The following is a 24,172-nucleotide window of genomic DNA, read 5'->3' as shown; positions in this document are numbered from 1 at the left end:
GCTCTTCTGAAGGCACATTTAAAAACATTTAAAAATCCCTGATAGAAAGAAGGAGACCAGGAGTATTTTTGTAGCATCACTGGTAGCCACATCCCCTCAGAAGGGACCCTTCCTTCTAGCCCAGCATATCTCCTGGGCCCACTTCAAAAACCCCAAAGTGACCTTGATTCTCCCTCTCACCTACCAGCAACTCTTCAGACTGGTCAGATCCCCATAAGTGCTGACTCACCCTCAACTCCCAGCCCCTTAGACAGCTAGAGGAATATACTAAGGAAAGCTGCTTCCCTACCTCATCAAAGCTGAAAGAGAAATTTGAGATGACCAGAAAATGGAGACAAAAAGTTGATGGATCTTAATTGTTTGAAAGATCCATTGGACCCGGTTCTTTGTTTTTAAAAATGTAATAGATGTCTCTTGGTGGTAGAATTTCTTCCTCTTTGTTCTCATTAAAATTATGCAATTTAGTCCCAACAAAATTCACCTGTTTCTTGGAGGTTCACCCCTTTACTTTAATGTGAGTCAGCATGGATTCCATTAAAGGAATACTGTGCAAGCACAATCTGCTAGAATTCTCTGAGCATGTTTTTAAAAAACTGGGTAAAGAGATAACTAGATATGACATATTTGGTCTTTAAAAACACCTTTGCCGTAGTCCCTCACAAGAGGCCATTTAAGAAACTGAATCACAGGGCAAAAGATAAAATTGTGTGTCAGATTAGAAATTCTAAAGTTTCTAGTAGAGAAAACCAGAATTAGGAATAAATGGTTATTTTTAAGCTAGTTAATATTTGGTTGTCTCAAGGCATCTGGCATTTGTGTTGTGTTTTATATAAATTGTTTTGAAAAAGGGAGATGAAGATTGAGGTGGCAAAATTTACAAAGTTTATTTAGCTTAATCAAGACTAGATGGGGTTATGAGGGACTCCAGAGGGACATAACAAAGCTAGGCGACAATAGGATAAGCATATGGTAGGCATATTCAAAAGAATAGAATAAGGCTTTCAGTATGTAGTTCTAGTGACAAGACTTGTAAATTGGAACTCTAGTTTGTGCCAATAATATAATGAAATGAAAGCAAACTGAATGTTTCTGAATGTTGCTATTCCCCTTCCAGCACACTTAAACCTTTCCATCTGTCCTTTCCAATTTAAATAATAATAAAATAATAATAATGATAATAATAAAAATCCAACCATGTCACTGCATGTGAAAGGATCTAAAAAATTTCCATGTTTCAAGACCAAGTCAGACAGTAGGACATTGTGAAAAATGCTCCACAGATGATGATAGAAATAAGGCAACCCTTTCAAGGATTAGTTTCTTCAAAAGTAGAAAGTGCTTAGATTAAAACACAGTGTGGCACATGTATCATTGATTGTGTCCTGTGTGCGCAAAAGGGCAAATCCGGAGCTCAGTATCTGGCCCTGGGAATGAGCAGATGCCTGGGAGGAATGTATCCTTTTCCAGGACACAGCATTGCCTCATGGATGTTATTGAGGCATAATGGCTAAATTATTCTCTGCTTGCCCTTTATACCATCCCAAGGGAGTGGTGAGGGCAAGGGGATCCATGTAGCAACAAAATCTCTAGCCCTTCCTCTGACTTCCCCATTCCTTCTGAACTCTGCCACACAGAGAACTTATGTGAAGTGGGGCTCTCTGCCATTCACAGCATGTGCACACGCTATGCTCCCACATTTGCTTGTGCTGCAAAACCAGACGGGTTCCCCTGCCAAAGGGCTCGCTGTGGCTGTGGAGGGGGGAGGGCCTGCATTTCATAACTGAGTTTGTAAAAAAGTGATAGTTCACCATGACTTCACTTAAGTTGACACAATTCCATTTACTCTCTGTTCTAGCTTTAATCTGTTGTTTAGCCCCGTGGTTTTTACAGATCCATTAAGCACAAGTATTTTAAGAGAAACCCACAAAATTCCTTGGAAAATGGATCTATAAACCAAAATGGGAGGTGTTGGCTGAAGAAATGTTTTCACTTTGTTTCAGTCATAGGGAGTTTCACATACAGTCCATACATTATTAAATGACCTTGCAGAAATACGGCTGAAGAGACTGGTTGACAAAAAGCACATTTTTAAATGTACAAATTTTAAAAGGGCTCTTAAATTTTAAAAGCTATGGGCTTTTTAAGTATCTGATTGACAGAACAAAATTTGTTTGTTGCACTGGAAATGTCAACTCTGGTAAAGAAACCAAAAATATTTTAATTTTATTCATTCGGCCTTTAATGTTCTTGTCAAGCTGTCCTACAGTGGCTCAAGATGGTGAGTAGCAGCCTCAGGGCACAAACCCCAAATTGACCATGATATCTATACTTTGATTTGACCAACCAAGTACCAAATATAAACTCCTCAAGCACTATAACAGCCTAACCATGGAGTCTCAGACTGTCTTCTTGGGTTGATGGTCTCTTACACCAAAAATCACAACAGGATACTTCCAGTCCCAAAGGATACTCCCAGTCCCAAAGGACCAGTCACTTACCCCAGGTCAATTGCACTTTAGATCTCATAGCAGAACAATTAGGAAAAGAAAACAAGGGAGTTATTTTACAAGGTTAAAACAGGTAATCATATGTACAAAAATGAATTGCAGTCTTAAGTTTCAAAGGGTAATAAAAGCTTTTATAATAAGCAAGCTTTGTATCAGGGTGGCCAAACTTGCGACCCTCTACGTTGCATATGACAATCTTTAGACGTTTGAGAGCCAGTGGGCGCCTGTTGGGGTTTGGGGCTTCTGCCCCAGAGGCAAAGCCAGCTCCAGGCACCAGCTAAAGAAGCAGGTGCTTGGGGCGGCCAATATTAAGGGGTGGCACTGTGTCCGCTATAGGGGCGGCATGTCCGGGTCTTCGGCAGCGATTCGGTGGCGGGTCCCTCAGTCCTTCTCAGAGTGAAGGACTTGCTGCCGAATTGCCACCAAAGAGTGGAGCGGCGTGATTGTGCTGCTGCGGCTTTTTTTTTTTTTTCTTTTTTCTTTTTTGTCCGCTTGGGGTTGCAGAAAACCTGGAGCCGGCCCTGCCCATAGGAGGCATTTGCGGGGCTCAGGGCTTCAGCCCTACTCTGGCTGAAGTCCCAAGCCCTGGCAGGCACACCCAGCTGGGCAGAAGCCCCTACCCCACTACCTTGCTGCAAGGCAGAGTTCCCAAGCTCTCCACACCACCGCCAGTCTGGTAGGTGGAGAATGGGGGCGAGTATGGGGGGCTCCAGGAGCCACACTTTAACTGTAAAAGAGCTCCATGTGGCTCACAAGCCACAGTTTGGCCATTCTTGCTCTATACATCCCTTAGCGCAACCCAGACTAACATTGAGAATCTTTTGCTTATGCCTGGAAAACCTTACCCTTGAGTGTCCAAGCAGCTTAGAAAGACAGTTTCTTCTTGTTAGGGGTTTTTATCCTATTCTCTGAGCAGCCAGATCAGCTAATGGGAGGAATTCACTTGCACATCTCCTCTTCATTGTGGAGGGAGAGCAATCAGCAAAGTCTAATGTTGATGGGTAGAGCCCCGCAAATCCGTGCATATCCACTTCAGATCCGCGCATATCCCCATCCATGGACCATTTTTGCGGATAGTGAATCGGATGTAGATACAACTGCGCAGGGCTCTACTCACCAGTGACGCCTGGCCAGCGGTGTCCGGCTTGGGCAGCGGGGGGGCACAGCGCGCTCAGGGCTGGCGGCCAGCAGCCAGTGGCTAGGACTGGGTGGCAGATCAGAATTGGGATTGTCCAGCACCCGCTCACCATTCCACTTCCTGTCCATCAGCTCAAGCCCCTCAGGCATCCCCAACATGGCCCGGCAACACTGTGCGCGCTCCCAGTCCCAGGGCTGGCCCTCCAGCTCCTAGGCAGCAGGGCCCTGGCTTCCCGCCCCTCCACCCCACTGTGATGCAACATGCACTGCTGCTTCCATGTGCTGTCGCTCACGAGCCCTTGGGAGTAGCACATGATGCGATGCCCCTTTCTCCCATTCCCTTCCTCTCTGCGCCATCTCCTTGAGACCCTACCCCCACACTGTCACTCACCCCCAATCCACACCCTCGCGCTGCGTCTTCCCTGCAAGACCCCGCCCCACAACTTGCTCCCTTCTTCCCGCCCCCATCACTAGTCCTTGTGAGATAGCTTGCTGGTGCAGATGGGATACAGGTAAAAGACAGCTAGTGGATTGCAGGTTTATAGTGGTGGATGCAGATCCACGTATTTTAATCTGTGCAGGGCTCTTTGTTGGGCAGGAGATAACACCTCCTGTTGGAGACTATAAAAGCAACATCCGACGAAGTGGGTATTCACCCACCAACGCTCATGCTCCAATACATCTGTTAGTCTATAAGGTGCCACAGGATTCTTTGCTGCTTTTACAGCTCCAGACTAACACGGCTACCCCTCTGATGTTGGAGACTAGTATTTCACACTTGTTAATGCTTCTCTCCTGTCTATTGATTTACAGTTACAGAACAAACACTTCAATAGTACCTTGTAACATAGGGTACAAATACTATAAGTGAGATTAATGCATGCAGCAATTTATAATTACTTCATAAAGTCTAAATACTAAACATATTCTTATAACTGTAGTACCTATTTTAACAATAATAACACAGAGATGAGCCAGAGAGTTTCCAGCTATGTATTTATCAGCGTTCATTTGAGACCTAGGGGCCTTTGCTGAAGCTGGCACCTGGTCTGCCAGCATCACAATTCTGACCTCTGGTCTCTGAAATTACAGCTTGTATGTTCTCTCCACATATTTTTTTTGTAACGTGAAACTTTGTGGGAAATGTTAAGTGAGTCACACTATTGACTGAAAAGAATAAATAAATATAACTCTAAACTGTCACCTGTTTTTTATATGTAGAGCTGCTTCCTTGTGTGCATTCCTAAAGCTCAGGAAGGAAAGGGTTAATAGCTGAGCATGTTTAGCATAACTTGCAAGGCTGGCTACAAAAGTGCCATGCCAACGAACACCTGTTCTCACTTTCAGGTGATGTAAATAAGAAGTGGGCAACTTTATCTCCAGTAAACATGAACAAACTTGTTTGTCTTAGCGGTTGGCTGAACAAGAAGTAGGACTGAGTAGATTTATAGGATCTAAAGTTTTACATTGTTTTGTTTTTGAGTGCAGTTATCCAACAACAACAAAAATCTACATTTTTAAGTTGCACTTTCACGATTGCACTGTGGTACTTGTATGAGGTGAATTAAAAATACTACTTTTGTTTATCATTTTAACAGTGCAAATATTTGTATTAAAAATAATAATATACAGTGAGCACTGTACACTTTGTATTCTGTGTTGTAATTGAAGTCAATATATTTGAAAATATAGAAAAAATCCAAAAATATTTAATAAATTTCCATTGGGATTCTATTGTTAAACAGTGCGATTAACACTGTGATTAGTCACGATTAATTTTTTGAGTTAATCACGTGACTTAACTGTGACTTATCAACAGCCCTAGTAATAAATAGCCAATAATTTGTGATATTTGGTTACAGATTACACCCCAGTACTTTTTAATGACTGAGCATGTCCACCATATATGCATGTATTCTGATATATATATAAAACATGACTGGTGTGAGATACCATTGAAACAGTATCTTAAAGAAATTGTCTTTTATTGTGCTGTACACTGAGGTTGCTGGTCCTCTTTTCCAAATCAAACCTTCATTCTCGGGGGTAATTTTTCTAATCAGGTCTTAGGAAAGTTCTTGGCAAAGATAGAAAAAAAATTAGATTTTTTTTGGTCAGACACCTTCTCTTTTATTGGAGTTAGTTTTCTGTAGAAAACAGCTTTTCTAGAAAGTTGAGACCCATAATGCCTAACTTGAAAATACTGGTACCAAGTAAAGTTAACTTTGTTCTCTAAATAAATTTTTAAACTTTCGTTGCTGAATAGCTGGACAATAATATGAAGTCCATACCTTTCCTGGTCTTCAAAACTTTCTGTGTTATGATATGAGTTAAGATCTGGATTGTTTGCACTGGGTGTCATTGGTGAGAGAAAAGAACGTATTTTATTTCTAGTTCTATCCCAAACCTACAGAGTAGCCTTTTCTAAAGGAAGTGTATATATTTCTGGAGGGCATGATTTTCTTTATTAATCCATGGTAACCTAATGAAGTTTACAGCAGTTTTCTTGTTCAGTACAGACCCAGTGTCTGGCTTGGTAGAGTGCGCACACGCGTGCGCACAACACACGCACACACCGCCCCTCCCAGGCCACTTACTGCTTTGAGCTGGCTGGCTTGATAGTACCACAGAACAGCTAACTCACCCTGTTTAATGTGCCTCTGCAAATACCTGCACTCACTCTTGGTCTTATCTTATTGTATATACATTCTAACATCGTTCTCTATATTCCTGCTAGGATTTTATCTGGGATGATTACAGGAAGATTTTGAAACAAGAGAGAAATCATTGGCAAAATATTCATTTTGACTATGACTGTTCTTACCAGCCACAAAATTGCATACTTCCCTTAGCATTCCAGATCTTTTTTTCAGTTGTTGTAGTGGTTTGACATTTAAATCATTGAGCTCTTCTAGGGGGGTTGAGATCTGAATTCCCAGGTATCGTATACAATTTGTTGCCTATTTGTACCTAAATGTTTTCTGTTAGGAACAACTTCTCAGAGTCTGGCAAAATCATAGCTGGCATTTAAGATTTGGCATAATTTATTTTAAATCCAGATGCTTTCCTAAAGTCATGGATTTTAGGGTAATATTTGGTTTTTGCTTAAATATTTATAATTACTTTTTAAGATTAAAGACTTTTTAATTTTTGTAGCCAGTACATTCTTTAAAAATCAGTGACTAACCTAGATGTGTTTAAAATGTTCCTTCTCTGTGTATTTACAGCAAAAGACACCATCTGAATCATTCATTGGGCGAGAGAAGAGGTCAAATTCTCAGTCCTACATTGGACGACCTATTCAACTAGACAAGATTTTACTTTCCAAGGTTAAAGTACCTCACACTTTTGTCATCCACTCCTACACGCGCCCAACAGTTTGCCAGTACTGTAAGAAGCTTCTCAAAGGGCTTTTTAGACAGGGCTTGCAGTGTAAAGGTAAGTGTGATCAACAATATGCTGATTGCGACATTACAAGTGAAGACCACAGAATTTTTAATAGTACTATTCTTTTCAGGCTGTAATCTGAATTTATTAATAATTATGTGTACTGTAATTTGAATAAAACATCAATATGGCTAGACTTTTATTGGTTCACTACATTGTTTTAATATTTTTGTAGCTCAGTGGTTTGAGTATGTGTAGCTCAGTGGTTTGAGCATTGGTCTGCTAATTCCAGGGTTGTGAGCTCAATCCTGGAGGGGGCAACTTGAGTATTTAGTTGGGCATTTGTCCCGCTTTGAGCAGTGGGTGGGACTGGATGACTCCCTGAGGTCCCTTCCAACCCTAAGAATCTATGTATGTTAACAATTTACATGAATCAAGTGGAAGAACCCATTCAAGTGCATAAGAACTGAATATGTAAAACATCAATAATAACAGTTCAAAATATTTACCATGTAGTGTTAGAGTTGTGCATATATTTTGGTTATGATGATTATAATCCCTCATTGATCAGATAGCTGTTGCTGTCATTAAAGTGTCTTTAAGGCCTCAGTCTTGCAAAGACTCATGCTTCAAGATAAGGGCCTAAGGATTTGTCTTGATTACAATAAAAGGATGTGGATTTTATGAGAACATGTTAGCTGGCATATTCTGACTAAAGTGTTTTAAAACTCTGACATAGACAAGGAAAGTAGCGTCTTAGCATGTGTTAGCTGGTCAAATTGGAACTTAGGCTAGGAGTTCAACTTGATGAGCTGGCACATACTAAAATAGTGGTCTTGTGTTTGCTAGAAAAACAGACACCTTTTATCTTAGTGAAGACAACCTTAAATTAGCCACAGTTAAGTCCCTCTTGTAATGTTCAGCAGCATACTCTGAAATCAGCTGTTTAAGGCTATGTCTACACTGTGCACCTTACAACAGCGCAGCTATGCCGCTGCAGCCATGCCATTGTAAGGTGCGCAGTGTAGCCGCTCGTTGTCGCCGGGAGAGAGCTCGTGTAGCGTTGCCAGTGTAGACTAGCCCTTAGGCTTTGTCCACACCAGCGCTTTTTGTCATTAAAACCTTTGTAGTTCAGGGCTGGTTTTTTTCACACCCCTGAGTGACAAAAGTTTTAATGACAAAAGTGCCATTGTAGACAAAACCTAAGGGCTAGTCTACACTGGCAATGCTAAAGTGCTGACTTGGCAATGCTTTAAGGTGGCTTGTGTGATCACGGCACAACGCTGGGAAAGAGCTCTCCCAGCACTCTAAAAACCACACCTCCACAAGGGGCGTAGCTCCCAGTACTGGGAGCACTGTCTATACTGGCGCTTTACAGCACTAAAACTTGCAGCGCTCAAGGGGAGTGTTTTTTCACATCCGTAAGCGAGAAAGTTGCAGCGCTGTAAATTGCCAGTGTAGACACGCCCTCAGTCTAGGGCTTTGTCTAAAGTCAAAGTTATACCAGTTTAACGAAAGATGTGGTTGTAAACTGACTTAAACCAGTTCAAAAACTCTGTGTGGACACTCTTACTTTGATATAAACTTGTTTTAATTAGCTTAACTTGACTCCCTACAGAGTTATGCAAATCAATATAAACCAAGTTTTAAAAGAAATAAGGGTGTCCACACAAGGTTTTGCACTGGTTTAACTCAGGCTATGTCTACACTTGAAATTTCAAAGCGCTGCCGCGGCAGCGCTGCAAAGTGTGAGTGTAGTCGGAGCGCCAGCGCTGGGAGAGAGCTCTCCTAGCACTGCACGTAAACCACATCCCTTACGGGTGTAGCTTGCAGCACTAGGAGCCACACTCCCACAGCTGCGGCACTGATTACACTGAGGCTTTACAGCGCTGTATCTTGCAGTGCTCAGGGGGGTGTTTTTTCACACCCCTGAGCGCGAAAGTTGCAGCGCTGTAAAGTTCCAGTGTAGCCATGGCCTCAATCAGTTTTTAAACCAATTTAAAGTTAATCTTATACAATTTACAACATAGAACAAATTTCTCCCAGTCCCTCCTCTTTAGTATATTTCTACTCTTGTTTTAAGTTAAAGCCATGTCTACAATTTCTCTTATTCTCAATATCAGTCTTCAGAATTGGAGATAGTGCCCCATTCTGTAGCACCAACTAGTCAGACTGCAGCCTGATCTTTAAACCAAGTCCTCGGGTCGTTGCGTGGATAAGGCTAGGACATCACCTCCATTCTGAACAAGCCCCCACCCAGATTGCCATAACTAATACTCCTCCCTTACCCCGCAGGAAAACTTCTAGAGTGTGTATCCTATGAGTTGCATTGGCATGTGGCCAGCATAGCATTCTCTGGCCACCTCAGGTTACCATCTCTGTCATTTGGTTAACGTGAAGTTAACTTTTATGTGTAGAACTGTAATTGTATCAGTGAAAAAGGAAAATCAACAAAATTATCCTCTTCTTTTTCTTTTTTTAAATCAGATTGTAGGTTCAATTGTCACAAGCGCTGTGCAGCTAAAGTGCCAAATAACTGCCTTGGTGAAGTAGCCATTAATGGAGGTGCGTTATCTTAATGACTCTAACTGTCTATGTTTAAACTAACAAAGGAAGGAGGAGTTTTGTAAAGCAATTTGGAGAAAGAGTTTTTTCCCATTGCCTTGGCATGGCTTTTGCTTTATAATATTTCTGTTTATGTATTGAAGATGAAGTGTGGGAGGAAACCCACTGGGGATTCATATTTCGTCTTCATCAAAAGGAGTTCTCCAAGATATTTAGTACCTGTCGATAGGCACAGCTGTACCATATTGGCAGAACAGACAGCAGGCTATGACCATAAAATGTTTCACTGAGTGTGGGCTGTCAGCAGCATACGTTTTGTGGGGTGTCAGTGGCTGCCAAAAAACTTCCAAACCCCTACGCAATAAAAGAGGGCACTTACCTATCGAAGACAAAAACAAATTGTATTTTAGTCTAGGAAGGAACATGTGTTTACTGTAGGATAATCTTCCTGAACAGAAATGTATATCTGAAAGAACTGGGAAGACCCTCCAGGAAAAAAATTCTACTCCCTCCTGTTGGTATGATGCTCATTACATCAGCTGCTTGCCAGAAATTAAAGCTTGAAAATCTGCCCACTTTCCCCTGCATGTGGTGTCAGTTTTGTGTCAGGCGCAGGAATGTAGGGCACTGGGGGAAAGAAGGGTGGTTTTAGATTAGTTGCTGATTACTTTGAAATGTTATTTTCAATGAGATAAGGGAAGAAAAAATGTGGTCAAGTGTTACATTTCCTAATGCCTGGTGTCGGCTTGAACTCTTCATAACTTACATACAGTACACACAAGGTTTTCATTAAACAATTTCCTCTGTTAAACCTTCTTTCTTAATTCTATGCTTCACTCAACCGATATTGAGAGTAAAATAAAGATTTTTTTTAAAATAAATGGTGGATAAAGTGTCATTAAACTAGGGAAAACTGACTATAAAAATGAGACTGTACCATGTTTGTTGTTAGTTGGTGAAGGTTTTAAAAAATGACTAGTGATTTTGAGTGCCCAACTTGAGACAACTTATTAGGGGCCTGATTTTTCAGAAAAATTTCTCAACAATTTCTATGGTCGGGCGTCTATTAAGTGGGTACCCAAAACCTCTGGTCATTTTTTTAAAATGTTGGACAAGGTGTTCAGTTCACCATAACCACTCCTGTAATATACCTCTGTTCGGTCAGGGTAACTGGGAATGATGCCTAAGTAAGGAAGAACGCAGCATAATTTTCAAATCCAGGGGCCAAAAATATGCGGTAAATTGTTCATATGTTAATTTTATTGGTGATGTTATTGATTCTTCTCTATAAAGAACTTCCAGTTGCTTTTAAAAAATTAATCTATGCAGCTTTTCCAACCCAACTTCTATTTTGACAGTGCAGATACCTATGAACGCAGAGCTACGTGGGGTAAGAGAGGGAACATGAGTCACATTGCTATCTGGCTGGGGGTACATAGGGCAGTGCTAAGGAGAAGTGTGATGTGAAGGAGTTGAGCCACAGGCAGAGAGTGAAACAGGTGCTGTTTTTCAAGAGCTGGGATGAATGACCAAGGCACTCCCTTAGTTGCTCCTTAATCACTGGCTGAAACCACCTGCTTTCCTCGCTGACAGCTGCAGTCCATTTCCCAGTCACTCCAGCCTTTCCCTTTGGAAAAGTACCATGCTGTTTTCACTGACTTCCCTCCTACATGTGTGTCTGGTGCCAAGCTGATGACAGGCACATAGTGCTATCTCTGTGGAAACGACAGAATGAAGCAAGCTTGTCTGAAGCTGCTGCTGGGGAAGGAGGCAGACAGTGTATAGAAGGTGCTGACAGGAAGCCAGTTCTCTCTTCTCCAAGTACAGCTCTTGAGAAGCAGGGCTCAGCCATCTGCAGCTCCTGTCCCCCTATACAGTATCTGCTTAATGTTGCTTTCCCCCAGTACCTAGTGAGTTCTCCATCACCTGTCCACACCCAGCACTAGGACTCTGTGTGCTGCATCCTAGATGCAGGAATATAGGGTCCCAGTACAAGAGGAAGTTCATCCTTATATCTCATTGTATTTATTTAAAGAGGGCCTTGGATAGGTGTCTTTCTAATACTTTAAATCTAAATAAAAATAAAAATGTCATTCTGCCCATCTGCTCTGTAATGCTTCGCCCCCAGAATAGCAATTGAAGGCTGGAGCTATGAAATTCAAAGTATGATTTCATTAATAAACAAATTGAACACTGAATGTGAGAGATTATTTTTAACCATTTGTGGTTTTATTATACATAAAAATTAAAAATGTTTAAGTGTTGGGGGAAAAACAGAGCCCCAGACCTTAATGTGCCATCCATGGCCGTATGGTTACATCTGCCAAAGATGGGGTATAATATGTTCCTTGCACAGCCACATATAAATGATTAGAATCCAAACTGTATTAAACTATAGCCTATGAGTTGAGTGGTTAACATACCTAATTGTATGCCACAGGGACCTTTCCTCCTCTCTCTTCTCCTCCAGCCCCTTGCCATCTGTGTGAAGCTGATTGACAGGAAAAGCTTTCATGTTCTCTTTCTTCGCTGGGCATCCTTTACTGTCAGACTGACTTTATTTTTATTACCTGACATTTGAGAAGAACCTCCCCCATAGATAGATGAGTGGGTCGTTGAGAATGCGCAGAGTCTTTCAGATGGTATTTCCCTGTCTCAGATTGCTACATGGCTAGCTGAGTGGGAACAACTACAGTGCTAACAGCTGAAAGGGAATACCCCAGAAAATCTAATGCTGTCTTTCCTACCTGTCAGCACTACAGGTTTTGGGTGGTTGAATTATAGCCTGTGTAGCATCAGGGTTAAAATAGGCCAAAATAATTTGCTTGTGCTAAAGAGATATAGGTATATTGTATATAATACATGTTATTTCTTGTTTTAATCTCACTTAGGCAACTCATATCTTGAAGTGAAGAAGAAAGTTCAACACCATGTTAGGAGAAACAAATATAAACACAATATGAACTTTAAATTTCTGCTGAAGGAGCACATAACGTAACAGAATCAAACTGGCTGCAGCTAGAGATTGAGTCTAGTTTTAGCAGCCACTAAGGAGATGCAATCTGTGCCTCATCTTAATACTTGAAAGAAGGGGGAACCTAACCACTGGCGAATTCGGCCTTGGTTTCACCTATCCCTGTCTTTGTTTCACCTCTACAGACTCCACATCCATCCTGAGATTAATCCATTTTGCAATGCTGTCTTATAATGGAACTGTTGAGATCAATCTACTATTTTCATGTTAAAGATGGGCACCTTCTTTTCAGTTAGGGTGACCAGACAGCAAGTGTGAAAAATTGGGATGGGGTAGGGGGTAATAGGAGCCTGTATAAGAAAAAGACCCCAAAATCAGGATTGTCCCTGCAAAATCGGGACATCTGGTCACCCTGTGTTCAATATTATGCATTAACATGCCATTCTTTGCAACTTCTATGCAAAAGGGGGGAAAAGTGGTGACAAGAGGGTGATATTTTCCTTTTAGTTAATATATATATAGTGCTATGGTAAATAATTACCTTGGGAGTTTATTTTAATAGCTTATGGTCACATAACAGGAAATTGCTAGGTTTGAAATTCCTGCTCTCCAACCTAACTACACATCAGTTTGCACCTGTGGACTGCCAACAACTATCAGGCATGGTGCACATCATTCAAGCTTCATAGAAAATCTGCCAAGAATTATAGAGGCTGAATGCCTATGAGTACAGAGTTTGAACAAAGGCCCACAGATTAAAAATGCTTGCTTTGACTTTGACAGTTTTAACAGAAGATCATATTTCACATTTTCTTTCGGAAAGTGTTGCATTTTGACAGGTTTGGGGTTCTGGATAGTGATTCCCAATAACTAGTAAAACTTCATACTTGGTCAGTGTAATAGGCTTACTTTTGTGGCACAGATGGGCTAGAGGCTGTAGTGATCAGATGGGGACCTGAACTTTCCCTGAGTCCATGGTTTTGATTTGACCTATCTCTGCTATTTTTATGTAATTCTGAAAACCATATTCCAGATTTGCTTAGTCCTGGTGCTGAGTCAGATGTGGTCATGGAAGAAGGAAGTGATGACAATGACAGTGAAAGAAATAGTGGTCTTATGGATGACATGGACGAGTCTATGGCTCATGATTCTGAGATGTCAATGACAGGATGCCACAGTGACAATGGGGAAATGCAAGATCCCGATCCTGACCATGATGATTCTAACAGAATGATTAGGTGAGCCGGGAAGCACAACCTTTACTGCCATATCTTATTGCACCTACGATGTCTATAGCTGAGTCAAAAACTTGAAAAATCTGCAGATATTCTGATTCCTAAAGAGAATGGATTCTCAAATAACTCTTGCAGCTGCTTCACTGGATACATTTATAAGGGATTTGAGAGAGGACTATATATAACTGTCTTGTAGATAAAGCAGCAGCAAATTGAAAAGAAAACAAGCATCCTAGGTCTGTTTGGTTATGGAGTAAAACAAGAATATTTTTTTTTTAGACTTTGATTTTTACTTTTTTCCTGCTATTTTCTAAAAGTAGTGTTAGAATACTTTTGGTTTCAACTGAATGGTTCTCCGACCCGCTCTTGAGATGTAAGTACACACCTCTCCAATGGGAATGAAAAATGATGTAGCACATTTAGTTGTGTGCTTGTTTCTCAAAATCAGGACCAGTAATGGGCTCGTCAGATTCCTCAGGTTGGGGTGGTCACTGAAAATTGGAGGTGGTATACCACACACACACTGGCAAATCAGCTAGTAACAGTAAATGTAGAAACATGACATACTGTGTCATGCTTTGAAAGGATTTTCTTCTGTTTTCTCTAAATTGTCTAATTTTTAAGAAGCTTTTATTGATTTTTAAGCCCTTCAACAAGCAACAATATTCCACTAATGAGAGTGGTGCAATCTGTCAAGCACACAAAAAGAAAAAGTAGCACAGTAATGAAGGAGGGATGGATGGTTCACTATACCAGCAAGGACACACTGGTAAGAAAAAATGTTAACAAAGACATCTCTTACTACATATAATTTATAATACTGAAGGACCTGATCCTGCAAATAACTTACACACTTTGTTCACAAAAATAGTACCATTGACTTCAAAGCTACTCAGTGTCTGCAGGATCGGGGCCTAACATTGTAACTATTTTATATCTAAGGTCTAATACCAAAGTCTGAAGCACATGTAACAAATATTCACTCCTCCAGGAGAGAATTAGTTAGAGCACAAAACAAATCTAAAGGTGTCAGATTTACTGTGGCAAGAAGAATATGAAGAAATTTGAAAAAAAATCTAAGAAAACAAAATCAATATATCTCTCTATTACCTGAGATGTTCTGAAAAATAGCTTTAACTTCTGACTGTCATTTCTTAGCTAGACATAAAGGAAAGTCAGGGCTTTTGTAAAACTGAAAATTACACTGTCTGATGCAAGAACATCCACGGCTACTAAGAGGGACATGGAAAACTTGGAGGAGGGAAAACATTATTTTCCTTTGTAACTGCTGAATCAAGGATAAGAAGTTCAGTTTTGTGTGGCATGCTGAAGTGAAACACTAGGGATCATGCTCGCTTCAGATGGACTGTTGAGTAATTTTAGCAGCAAACCTCTAGCATATTAAGCATTATGCAGATTGAATGGATCTGAATAGATTTTCAAGGAGACAGAAAAAGGCACCTCTGTGAACCCAAGACTACTCCCCTAAGAAAGAGAGTCCTTCTGCAAATCATTTAATACAAATCCCTTCACCTGACCACTGTAGAGTTAAATAAAACTTTTGCAAAAGTGAATGTTAATAACAATATCTTGTTCATTTACTTTAAAAAAGCTGTTAAGAAATTATTTTATTATTTTTTATTATAGAGGAAAAGACACTACTGGAGGCTAGACAGCAAATGCATTACACTCTTTCAAAATGATACTGGAAGCAAATATTACAAGGTAAAGATGGCTTCTGATATTTATGCAGGGCTTTTCAATCTTTTCCAGTACTGACATATAATGATCAAGAATCGGAGTGAATAGCTGAGTTAGTTAATACTTATTTGTACTACACTGGTGGTAAATCTTTGAACTACACTGTTCAATATTTGTTTTCATCATTGAACTTGAATACAGTTACCTTTACCTTGTCTGTCACAAGCAAAAAACAATCGAATTTAATGTTACAGTGGCCAGCATAATACTCATGCTGTCAGAGTGATAATATTTTTACTGTTGGTGAGAGATTCAGACTCTGCTGAAAAACCCATTTAGGAAATGATCTGTGAACAGAGGGTTCATTTTCTAACACTCCTATCATTCATAATATAAAACCTATCTAAATTACTATGTATATGGAGGGGGATGTTTCAATTTTGTCCATTGTGCCGTTAGTGTTCTGATTTAGACTTGTAATAGGTATGGCTTTTGTTCTCACGTATCCCTTGTTACAAAGGTAGTTGAAGCCTTTGGGCATCATGGCAATATAAATGTTAAATAATAAATAATGTTTTTAAGTTTTTGCTGTCATCTTGGACCATTTGGGCCCTGATTCAGGAAAGCACTTAAGCATGTGCTTAACTTTAAATAGGTCCCATTGAAGTTAATGGTCATTAAACACAGGCGCATGTGTTGTTCTGAATGGGGCCTTAATTTGTGTCTTCTCTCTCACTTCAAAGCAGTTGAATCCTCCGACACATATACCTTACTTCTGGCAAGAAAGGGCAGGGATCCTGGAACAATTTGGTTCAATGGCTCTTAGCACCCCTATTATACAAACTGTAAACCTTGTATATGATGGAAACCACTTCAAGCCAGGGGGTGCTGCAGCACCCTGTGCACCCCTAATTCCAACACCTATGAGAAAGGTGGCAATTACTTTTCTAATAGTGGTCTGCTTATGTATGGAGCAGCCCTACTCATACCTGCCTGACATTGCCCACTTCATCTCTGTGATGAATTCACAATTATTTAAAAGCGCTACTTGGTCTTGCAAAGGACCACTTGCAGTGGCCTCCCAAACAGACCTGTGCATTGTGAAGTCCAAGTTACAAGGTTAGTCTCTACATTCATTTATAAAAACACATTGCTTTTAGTTACACAACCACAATTAAATTAAATGTGGTCCATGTCTTAGTCTTATTTGACAATATGTTGATAAATCTGATTGAAAAAAAGGAAATATCTTCTCTCCTCAGGAAATTCCATTATCTGAAATTTTGTCCCTGGAACCTGCAAAAAACTTTACTTTACTGTCGCAAGAAGCCAATCCCCATTGCTTTGAAATAACCACAGCAAATGTAGTTTATTATGTTGGAGAAAACCTAGAAAACCTCTCAAGTGTACCACTGAATAATAGTTTTCTCACCAGTGGCATTGGTCTGGATGTTGCGAGAATGTGGGAGATGGCAATTCAGCATGCTCTGATGCCTGTCATTCCTAAAGGGGCTTCAGTTGGATCAGGACCCAGCCTGCACAGTAAGTTGATTTACCCAATTCCATCTTTACATAAAGGCAGTGGATTAAAATATATATGGACCAGATCTTCCATTGGTATAAGTGAACATAGTTCCACTGATGTCAACAAGGTTGTGCCCATGTACTCCTGTGGAGGAGCTGGCCATCCATGTATTTTAAGTATTTTGTAGTTTCTCACTGGAACATTTTGGGCTAAGTTTTGCATGAGTGTATGCATATTCAATATATAAATTTATTAGCAAGCAAATAATGTACAAGAAACTTTAGAGCTTATCCTAAAGTGGTGCATCATCTTCCTCATAACTGGAGTTACTGACATGACTACTGACCATATTCAGACTAGGGCACGTAGTGTCCTAATGGAGCCTGAGCCCCAGAAGGCTGCATACATTGCTTGCACTTGGGGGATGAGGCCAACGCAAGACCAACAAGAGTAAAGAAGGTTATGCACCTTTGGGTTGCTAAAGAGCCTGTAATTGAGTTCTCAGTTCCTTTTGTCCCACTTTTCTGATTGTGGGTTCCCTCCTTTTCCCCTCAAGTGGAGTTATGCAGCAGTTTGAATGAGAGAGGGTGGGAACCGAGGGATGGAGAGGATGGGACAAGAGCTGGGTCATAGGAGTTTCATTTGTTTTTTGAAAAAAACTATATTTCAGGGAAGGCCAGGAAATATTCCACTCTCAATTCTGGGTTATTTAGAGCAATAGTGAGGTGTAGGCTTTTCCTCTGATCATTGATAACCTCCTGCTGGAGGGCTTGCTGGTGGGCAGGGCACATAAAGGCACTCACTCAGCTCCATATGGAGCCCCCTGTAGTCCTGCCTATTCTTGCAGTAATAGTGGCTCACCTGCCAACATAAACATCTGCTGAGTTGGTAGGGGGCCCATCATTACTTTGCTGTGGGCCAGATAGAGTTTCTTCCACTTTCTAGATCACTGGTCTGTGAACAATGCAAAGCTCTACTTACACTTCACCACATATGACTTATACAACTACCACCCAGATGGCCCAGTGCTGGGACAAAATCAATTCATGGATTAAGAACAGCAGATTGAAGCTGAACCCAAGCAAGACAGCTATAGTGCAGTCTCCTTTGGTTGAAAGCAAACTTGCCCAATTGGTCAGTTCAGTATGCCATTTAGGAGTGCTCTTGAACTCCTCACTCATGCTAAGCTCTCACCTAGCAGCATCAGTGAGTAGCATTTTTTGTGCTCTCTGACTGACTAGAAGACGCCATGCCATCCTTGCTTAAGATGATCTCACCTCGGTTATACACACCTTTGTCACTCCCCATCAATATTATATTAATGTGGTATACCTGGGCATAACACCTCCAGCCCTTAGGAAACTCCAGCTTGTACAAAACACTGCAGCGTATTTCCTCAGCAATACCAGCACATCAATAAGCACATCACACCTGTGCTCTGCTCTCTTCACTGGCTTCCCATACAATTTAGGGTTAAGTTCAAGGTCTCAGTCCTTCTTTTCAGGATGTTCAATGGCCTGGGCCCAGTATATCTAAAAGATCGCCTAAAGTCTGGGATGAAGATATTGCTCACAGCTCCACTCCTTAGACATAATGAAACTTTCTATCATAGGGTAAATAAAGCTCAGCTGCTCAGGAGACATTGCTTTCTCAAGGGCTGGTCCAAGACTGTGGAGTGAACTCCTACAGTAACTAAAGACCGTCACAGTCTTCACCACCTTCCGCTCAAGGTGCAAGGCTCTTTGACCTGCCTTCTCAGATGTAAACACAGAGCAGAATGTACATTTTTGAATCCTGTCTCACAAAAACCAAACACTGCAGAGGATGAGAAAGAGAATGAGCCACACATGACAGAAATTAGTCTTGTTGCTTAATAGACTGTTTGAAGGTCCTCAGATATTATTGTAGTGAGGGTGTTATAAGAACCAATATAGAATAGAATAGGGTTCTTCGTCTTCAGGTGGTTGGGATCTAACCTTTAGAAAGGGAAAACTCAACCTCAGGCCACTTAAGACGATATATAGGCTTTATATGACTGTCCCCTCTTGAAGGTCTGGAAAGCGCAATGGGTAATAAGGGTAACACTGTAAACCAGTAATAAATAGTAATAATTTGCCCCACATGCAATGATATTTACATATTGAAATATTATATTTGAAGGCTGTAAATTCCAAGGATAGAATGGAATTGATTAAAGTGATGAAGAGGTGATAAGCAGTAGTAATCATATAAAATTGTTCAAAGACAGATTTAAATAATGAAATTTTGTCTGACTCTGGAATCACATCCAAAAGGAAGTGGAAGCCAAATTGCTCAAATCATGTAAATGTGGACTATATACAGTCTTGGCGGGGAGCTGAACAAGATGACCTAATTGGTCCAATTTCTGGATTGTCAGTAGGTATTAAGAAGAGACTTTTAGTAAATGTTTGAACTAAAAGCACAACTATCTAGAGCAGTGATTCTTAACCTGGGGTGCCCTTTCTGGGGGTGCGAGACATGCCAGCTTTTTTTAGAAGGTAAATCATCAAAAACACCAATTAAGCACAGGCAAATATGTGCGACTACTTTGTTTCATCAAACCTACGTATTTATTAACATACATTTTAAACTATTACTGCATTAAATTTTAACTGCAAAATTTAAATAAATATATAATTCTATCTCTTTCATTCTATAGTTATGATATATCTAGGTTTAAAGAACTGACCTATTTTAAAGATTTTTTATAAGAGGTGCGAGAACATATTTTTGAGAACCAAAGAGGTGCAGGCTGCAGTAAAGGTTAAGAACCACTGATCTAGAGTATTTATTTCACTTTTTCCTCCAGGGGATATATCCATCAGTATTTCGGTATCAAACTGCCAGATTCAAGAAAATGTGGTGAGTGTTCTCTGAATGTTGGTGTTAGACATGTGATAAAATCTGTGAAGAAATTGATCTGTTTTGGTAAGAGGAGTGTTTGAGAGAATTGCTCATCAGCCATTTTTCACTTGGTGATATTTTGCAGAAATACAATTAGAACTTAAGGAAATCTCTCTTGCAGTACTCTTTTCTTCAGACAGAAGAACTACATTTTGGTAGCTTAGTTGAATGGGTAGCTTAGTTAACTTTTTGTTGCAGTATGTTGATTATTAAAGGCAAGCCAGGTAAAATTGGCCTGCATAGGTGTTGTTTGTAGAAGCACTGCAAAATATACACATAAGAGGATAGTCTCAAATCTTAGTAAATATACATTCTCCTGTTGCCAAAGAAAGAGTAGGCATTCTGCACTGCACATCTTCCCAAGAATGGAGCTATGCCAGGGCCTGGATCTGTGGCTCATGGGTGCACATCTCAGTGTGCCGGTTACAGCCCTTGATCCCTTTAAAACTGGGAACTGTAGTCAATGGGGCACATGACTAGCAACAACTATGTGACCTGCAGGCTTCCTGACTGTAAGGGTATATCTACGCTGCAGTCATGAGGTTGCATAGACATACTTGAGCTAGCTTTAATCTAGCTAGCTCGAGTACCAGAACAGTGAAGCTGTAACAGCACAGGCTAAACAAGCTTGCCTGGAACCATGGGTATTTACTTGTGGGGTAGCTGCACTGAAGTCTGTAGTACTATGGCTTCACTGCTCTGGTACACAAGTTACCTAGATTAAAGCTAGCTCAGGTATGTCTATACTTCATGATTGCAGTGTAAACATATGTTTAGGCAGAGACCCAAGATCACAGAGGCCCTACTGTAGCTCTCCATATTAGCCAGGAAAGGGCTATCTCCTATCCAGCTGCAGAAAACAGAAACACGCTCTGTTAAAAGAGTTTTAAATCATTTTGAGCCTTTCTGCACCTTCCGTTTATTAAATAACAGCCCTGAAGATAGGGATGTGGAACTAACCTTGAGCATTTGCACTTTATTTGGTTTGCTCCAGCTGGTGAATCTGCCAACTGTCTTACACAAGCCACTTATTCTACCCTGCAATTAGGCACTAGGAATTGATGAGGGGGAGTTCACTGAATACCCTAATATCGAGGGGAGCTCTTTTCTTTCTGCACATCTCTCAGCTGGGGAAGAAGTTTAAAGAACCTGAAGCCCAAAGTTATTAGGTTTTCTCAGACTCACAACTTGTTGACATTATTCTCTCTGGTTGTGGACTTGGAAAAAGTAAAAAAAGAGCCTCTAAATTCTGAACCTCTACCCGCTCATAAAAACCAAGGGGCTGGTATTGTCTAGTTTATGATTACTGCACTCCCTGCTGCCATCACAGTTAGCTGTTTGCTTTAGAAAATCCATCTGGATGCCCCAAGACTCTCTGTTACTCTAAAATTTCATTAAAATGTGCTATTCTAAAAATATGCTAGCTCTGATTTGAAAATTTTTTCAAAAGAAGACTTTATTTCCATATCTCAATGCTTACTATGCATTATATTCATACCAACAGGATATTAGTACAGTATACCAAATCTTCCCAGATGAAGTGTTGGGATCGGGACAATTTGGAATTGTTTATGGAGGTAAGACCCAATTGTTTGTTAATATGTTTTTGATATAAAAAAACCCAAGTCTCAATGACAGGTAACATTTCCTAAACGTTCAGGGTATTTGGATTTTGAAATGAATCTGTACCATTCAGGAAATTAGCTGTCTGTTGAATATATTTCATACTAAGAAACTAAACATATTTTATTTTGCTTTAGTTTACAATATGTTAATTTATTTTTATTCTGCTTATAATTAGCAGCTTCATTTCTCTACCTAGCACAGATATTACGCGCAAATTCTCCATAAGGGTTAGTGAACACAGTAAACCTGAAGTTCACAGACACAAGTATCCTGAATGAGAGGGCCAAAAAAAAAAAAGAAGTCACACCTTTTTCTAAAGAGAAATACTATTTTTTTTAAATTCACATGTCTCATGAATAACTCATCTGATCCACTTCAACTTTGGGGAAAAAAGTCCTCTGGCAAGAGACAAAACTTGCCGAATTTCAGATGGAAAGTACTATTTTCTATATAAAATCAGAATCTGTTTACTCAAGTTCCCTGTTTTTATTCAGTCATATCTGCTGACCTTAATGACAAATGTAAGTTTTTATTATGTTTTACTTTTGTCAGCAGTGCAGAGCAAACGTAGCTAGAGGAGAGTAAATAGGATTCTTTTCTGGCTTGCAAATCATGAACAGAATTGTTCACTGAATTTGAATTGCAGAATCTTTTTCTGGCAATACTTTATAAGCCAGAAAGAACACAGCTTCACTTTAAGATTCTGACTTGAGTTCACAGGGCTGTCAGTTGGAGGGAGGAAAAAAACTTTTTGCTTGTAAAATGTGAATGTTTCATACCGTGTCATTGCTATTTTTACAAATAATCCTTTCATTAGACTCTAACAACAATTAAATAAGGAGCTTCTACTGCAGCTCCATAGTATGGGAAATCATTTTCATTTAAACTACTGTCAGAAGGGTGGGAAAATAATTGTTTTTGTCAAGCAAGGAGAAAATAGAAACACTGTATCACGAACATATCATCATGTGACTTTCCCTCTGGAAAACAGATATTAAGACATAATTGGAAAGTTGGTTCTAGTAATGGCCTGAATGTCATGTCGATGGAGAGAAAGAAAAGGGAGTTTTTAGTATAGGGCAACTAATCGGAAATGAGGTGATATAGGTTCATGCATAGGCATGGAGCTGGATCAACCTCATAAAATGTATTTCCTGTTTATCTTTCACACTATATCAAAAAATTACCTCATTTGGATTTAGTGCTGTGAGAAATAAACAATGAGCACATTAGCTAATTTGGAATAACTTTTCAATGAAGTGTGTTCATATTTTTAAGATAATGAGATTCTATTTGTGAATCACATGTAAAATATATAGTTAATCCTGCAAAGTGATGATCCATTAAAGCACTTAAGCATGTGAGTAGTTTCAATGGGACTACTCAGATGCTTTGCTGGGTTGGAGTCATAGTGTTCAGAATCTTGCAGCTTTGAGTCCATAGTCTGAAAATCATATGATTGAATTATTAAGGTCTGACTACACAGGTTCCTTTCTTTCTTTCTTTCTTTTTTGTTTGTTTTTGAGTATAGCCCAAATTAATACCGTGTTTGATCAGCTTTGTCAAATGATGATTTATTTAACATAAGAAATGCTCATTTGCTTAAAAAAAAAACAAAAGAAAACCTCTAATGCCTTATACAATTCTACTCATCGCAAGCCTTCTCTTGAAAATGCTTGATTGTTGCCCTTATAAAATACCATAAAGATGAGATCTAAAAAATCAAATGTGTATCATCTCTAATCATGCTAATTGGTGTAGTTTTTAATAATGTGCAGGAAAACATCGCAAAACAGGAAGAGATGTTGCAATTAAAATCATTGACAAACTAAGATTTCCAACTAAACAAGAGAGCCAACTTCGTAATGAGGTTGCAATTTTACAGGTATTTTTTTAAATTTTATTACCATTTATTTAATGTATTAACTTCACTTATCGTGATGTAAAATTCATATGATCCAATCTGGGTGATAGCTAATTTTGTTTGAATTGTGCAGTGAAGTCCTGGATAAAGATCTTAAATGTGTTAAGTGATGCTTCTTTTTGAGAAAGATTTGAAAACAACTGCTTTAAATAATTCTTACCAAAATATTACTGGCTTGGCTAATCAGCATCCATATAAAGAGCACAGAAAAAATGCACTGGGATATAATTAAGTGCTACAGATGTTTATTATTGTGAGCTGGCCAGTCAATGTGCTTTTTATTGATGAGTAGTAACTGTACCTCTGTGTCATTTGATCCTGACAGATAAATGTCTGCACTTCGAATTGTAAAGTCATGTGTTTTTTCTGGCTCACAGACCACCATCAGTAAAAGCTTCACAACTTCCAGGCACAGAGCTAGCTTTTTGATTATTTGGTTTTGTGTTTAGTTTTACCCTTCTGCACTAGAGGTCTCCTCCCCATAGGACAGATTGAGCTGTTGCAGCATTGGTCTTCTGCACATTGCATGCCCTGGAAAACACTATATGTTTTCTTTTAAACAGGCCCTTCCCTAAATTATCATTCAAAATCTTAAAAACTTTTTCACAGAAATACTGTCTTATCTGTTGGTTCACTAGAGCAATGGGGCCTCAATCACAATTGGTT

The 24,172-nt window shown here is 39.8% G+C and overlaps 1 protein-coding gene across 4 annotated transcripts in view; it reads left to right on the top strand.

Annotated features, from left to right (window-relative positions):
* Positions 1-24,172, top strand: part of PRKD1 (protein kinase D1) — a 295,104-nt gene that overhangs the window by 250,553 nt on the left and 20,379 nt on the right. For all 4 annotated transcript variants that reach the window (XM_050953862.1, XM_050953861.1, XM_050953863.1 and 1 more), the window contains 9 exons: positions 6,872-7,082; positions 9,519-9,596; positions 13,604-13,808; positions 14,451-14,574; positions 15,453-15,530; positions 16,769-17,048; positions 19,862-19,914; positions 21,461-21,533; positions 23,361-23,467. In XM_050953862.1, coding sequence (XP_050809819.1) covers positions 6,872-7,082; positions 9,519-9,596; positions 13,604-13,808; positions 14,451-14,574; positions 15,453-15,530; positions 16,769-17,048; positions 19,862-19,914; positions 21,461-21,533; positions 23,361-23,467 — 1,209 coding nt within the window. The remainder of the gene's footprint in view (positions 1-6,871; positions 7,083-9,518; positions 9,597-13,603; positions 13,809-14,450; positions 14,575-15,452; positions 15,531-16,768; positions 17,049-19,861; positions 19,915-21,460; positions 21,534-23,360; positions 23,468-24,172) is intronic.

Source organism: Gopherus flavomarginatus, chromosome 5 (genome assembly GCF_025201925.1).
Source record: "Gopherus flavomarginatus isolate rGopFla2 chromosome 5, rGopFla2.mat.asm, whole genome shotgun sequence".
Taxonomy (NCBI): Eukaryota; Metazoa; Chordata; order Testudines; family Testudinidae; genus Gopherus; species Gopherus flavomarginatus.
Note: the sequence above shows the minus strand (reverse complement) of the source record. Positions and strands in the feature narration are given on the sequence as shown.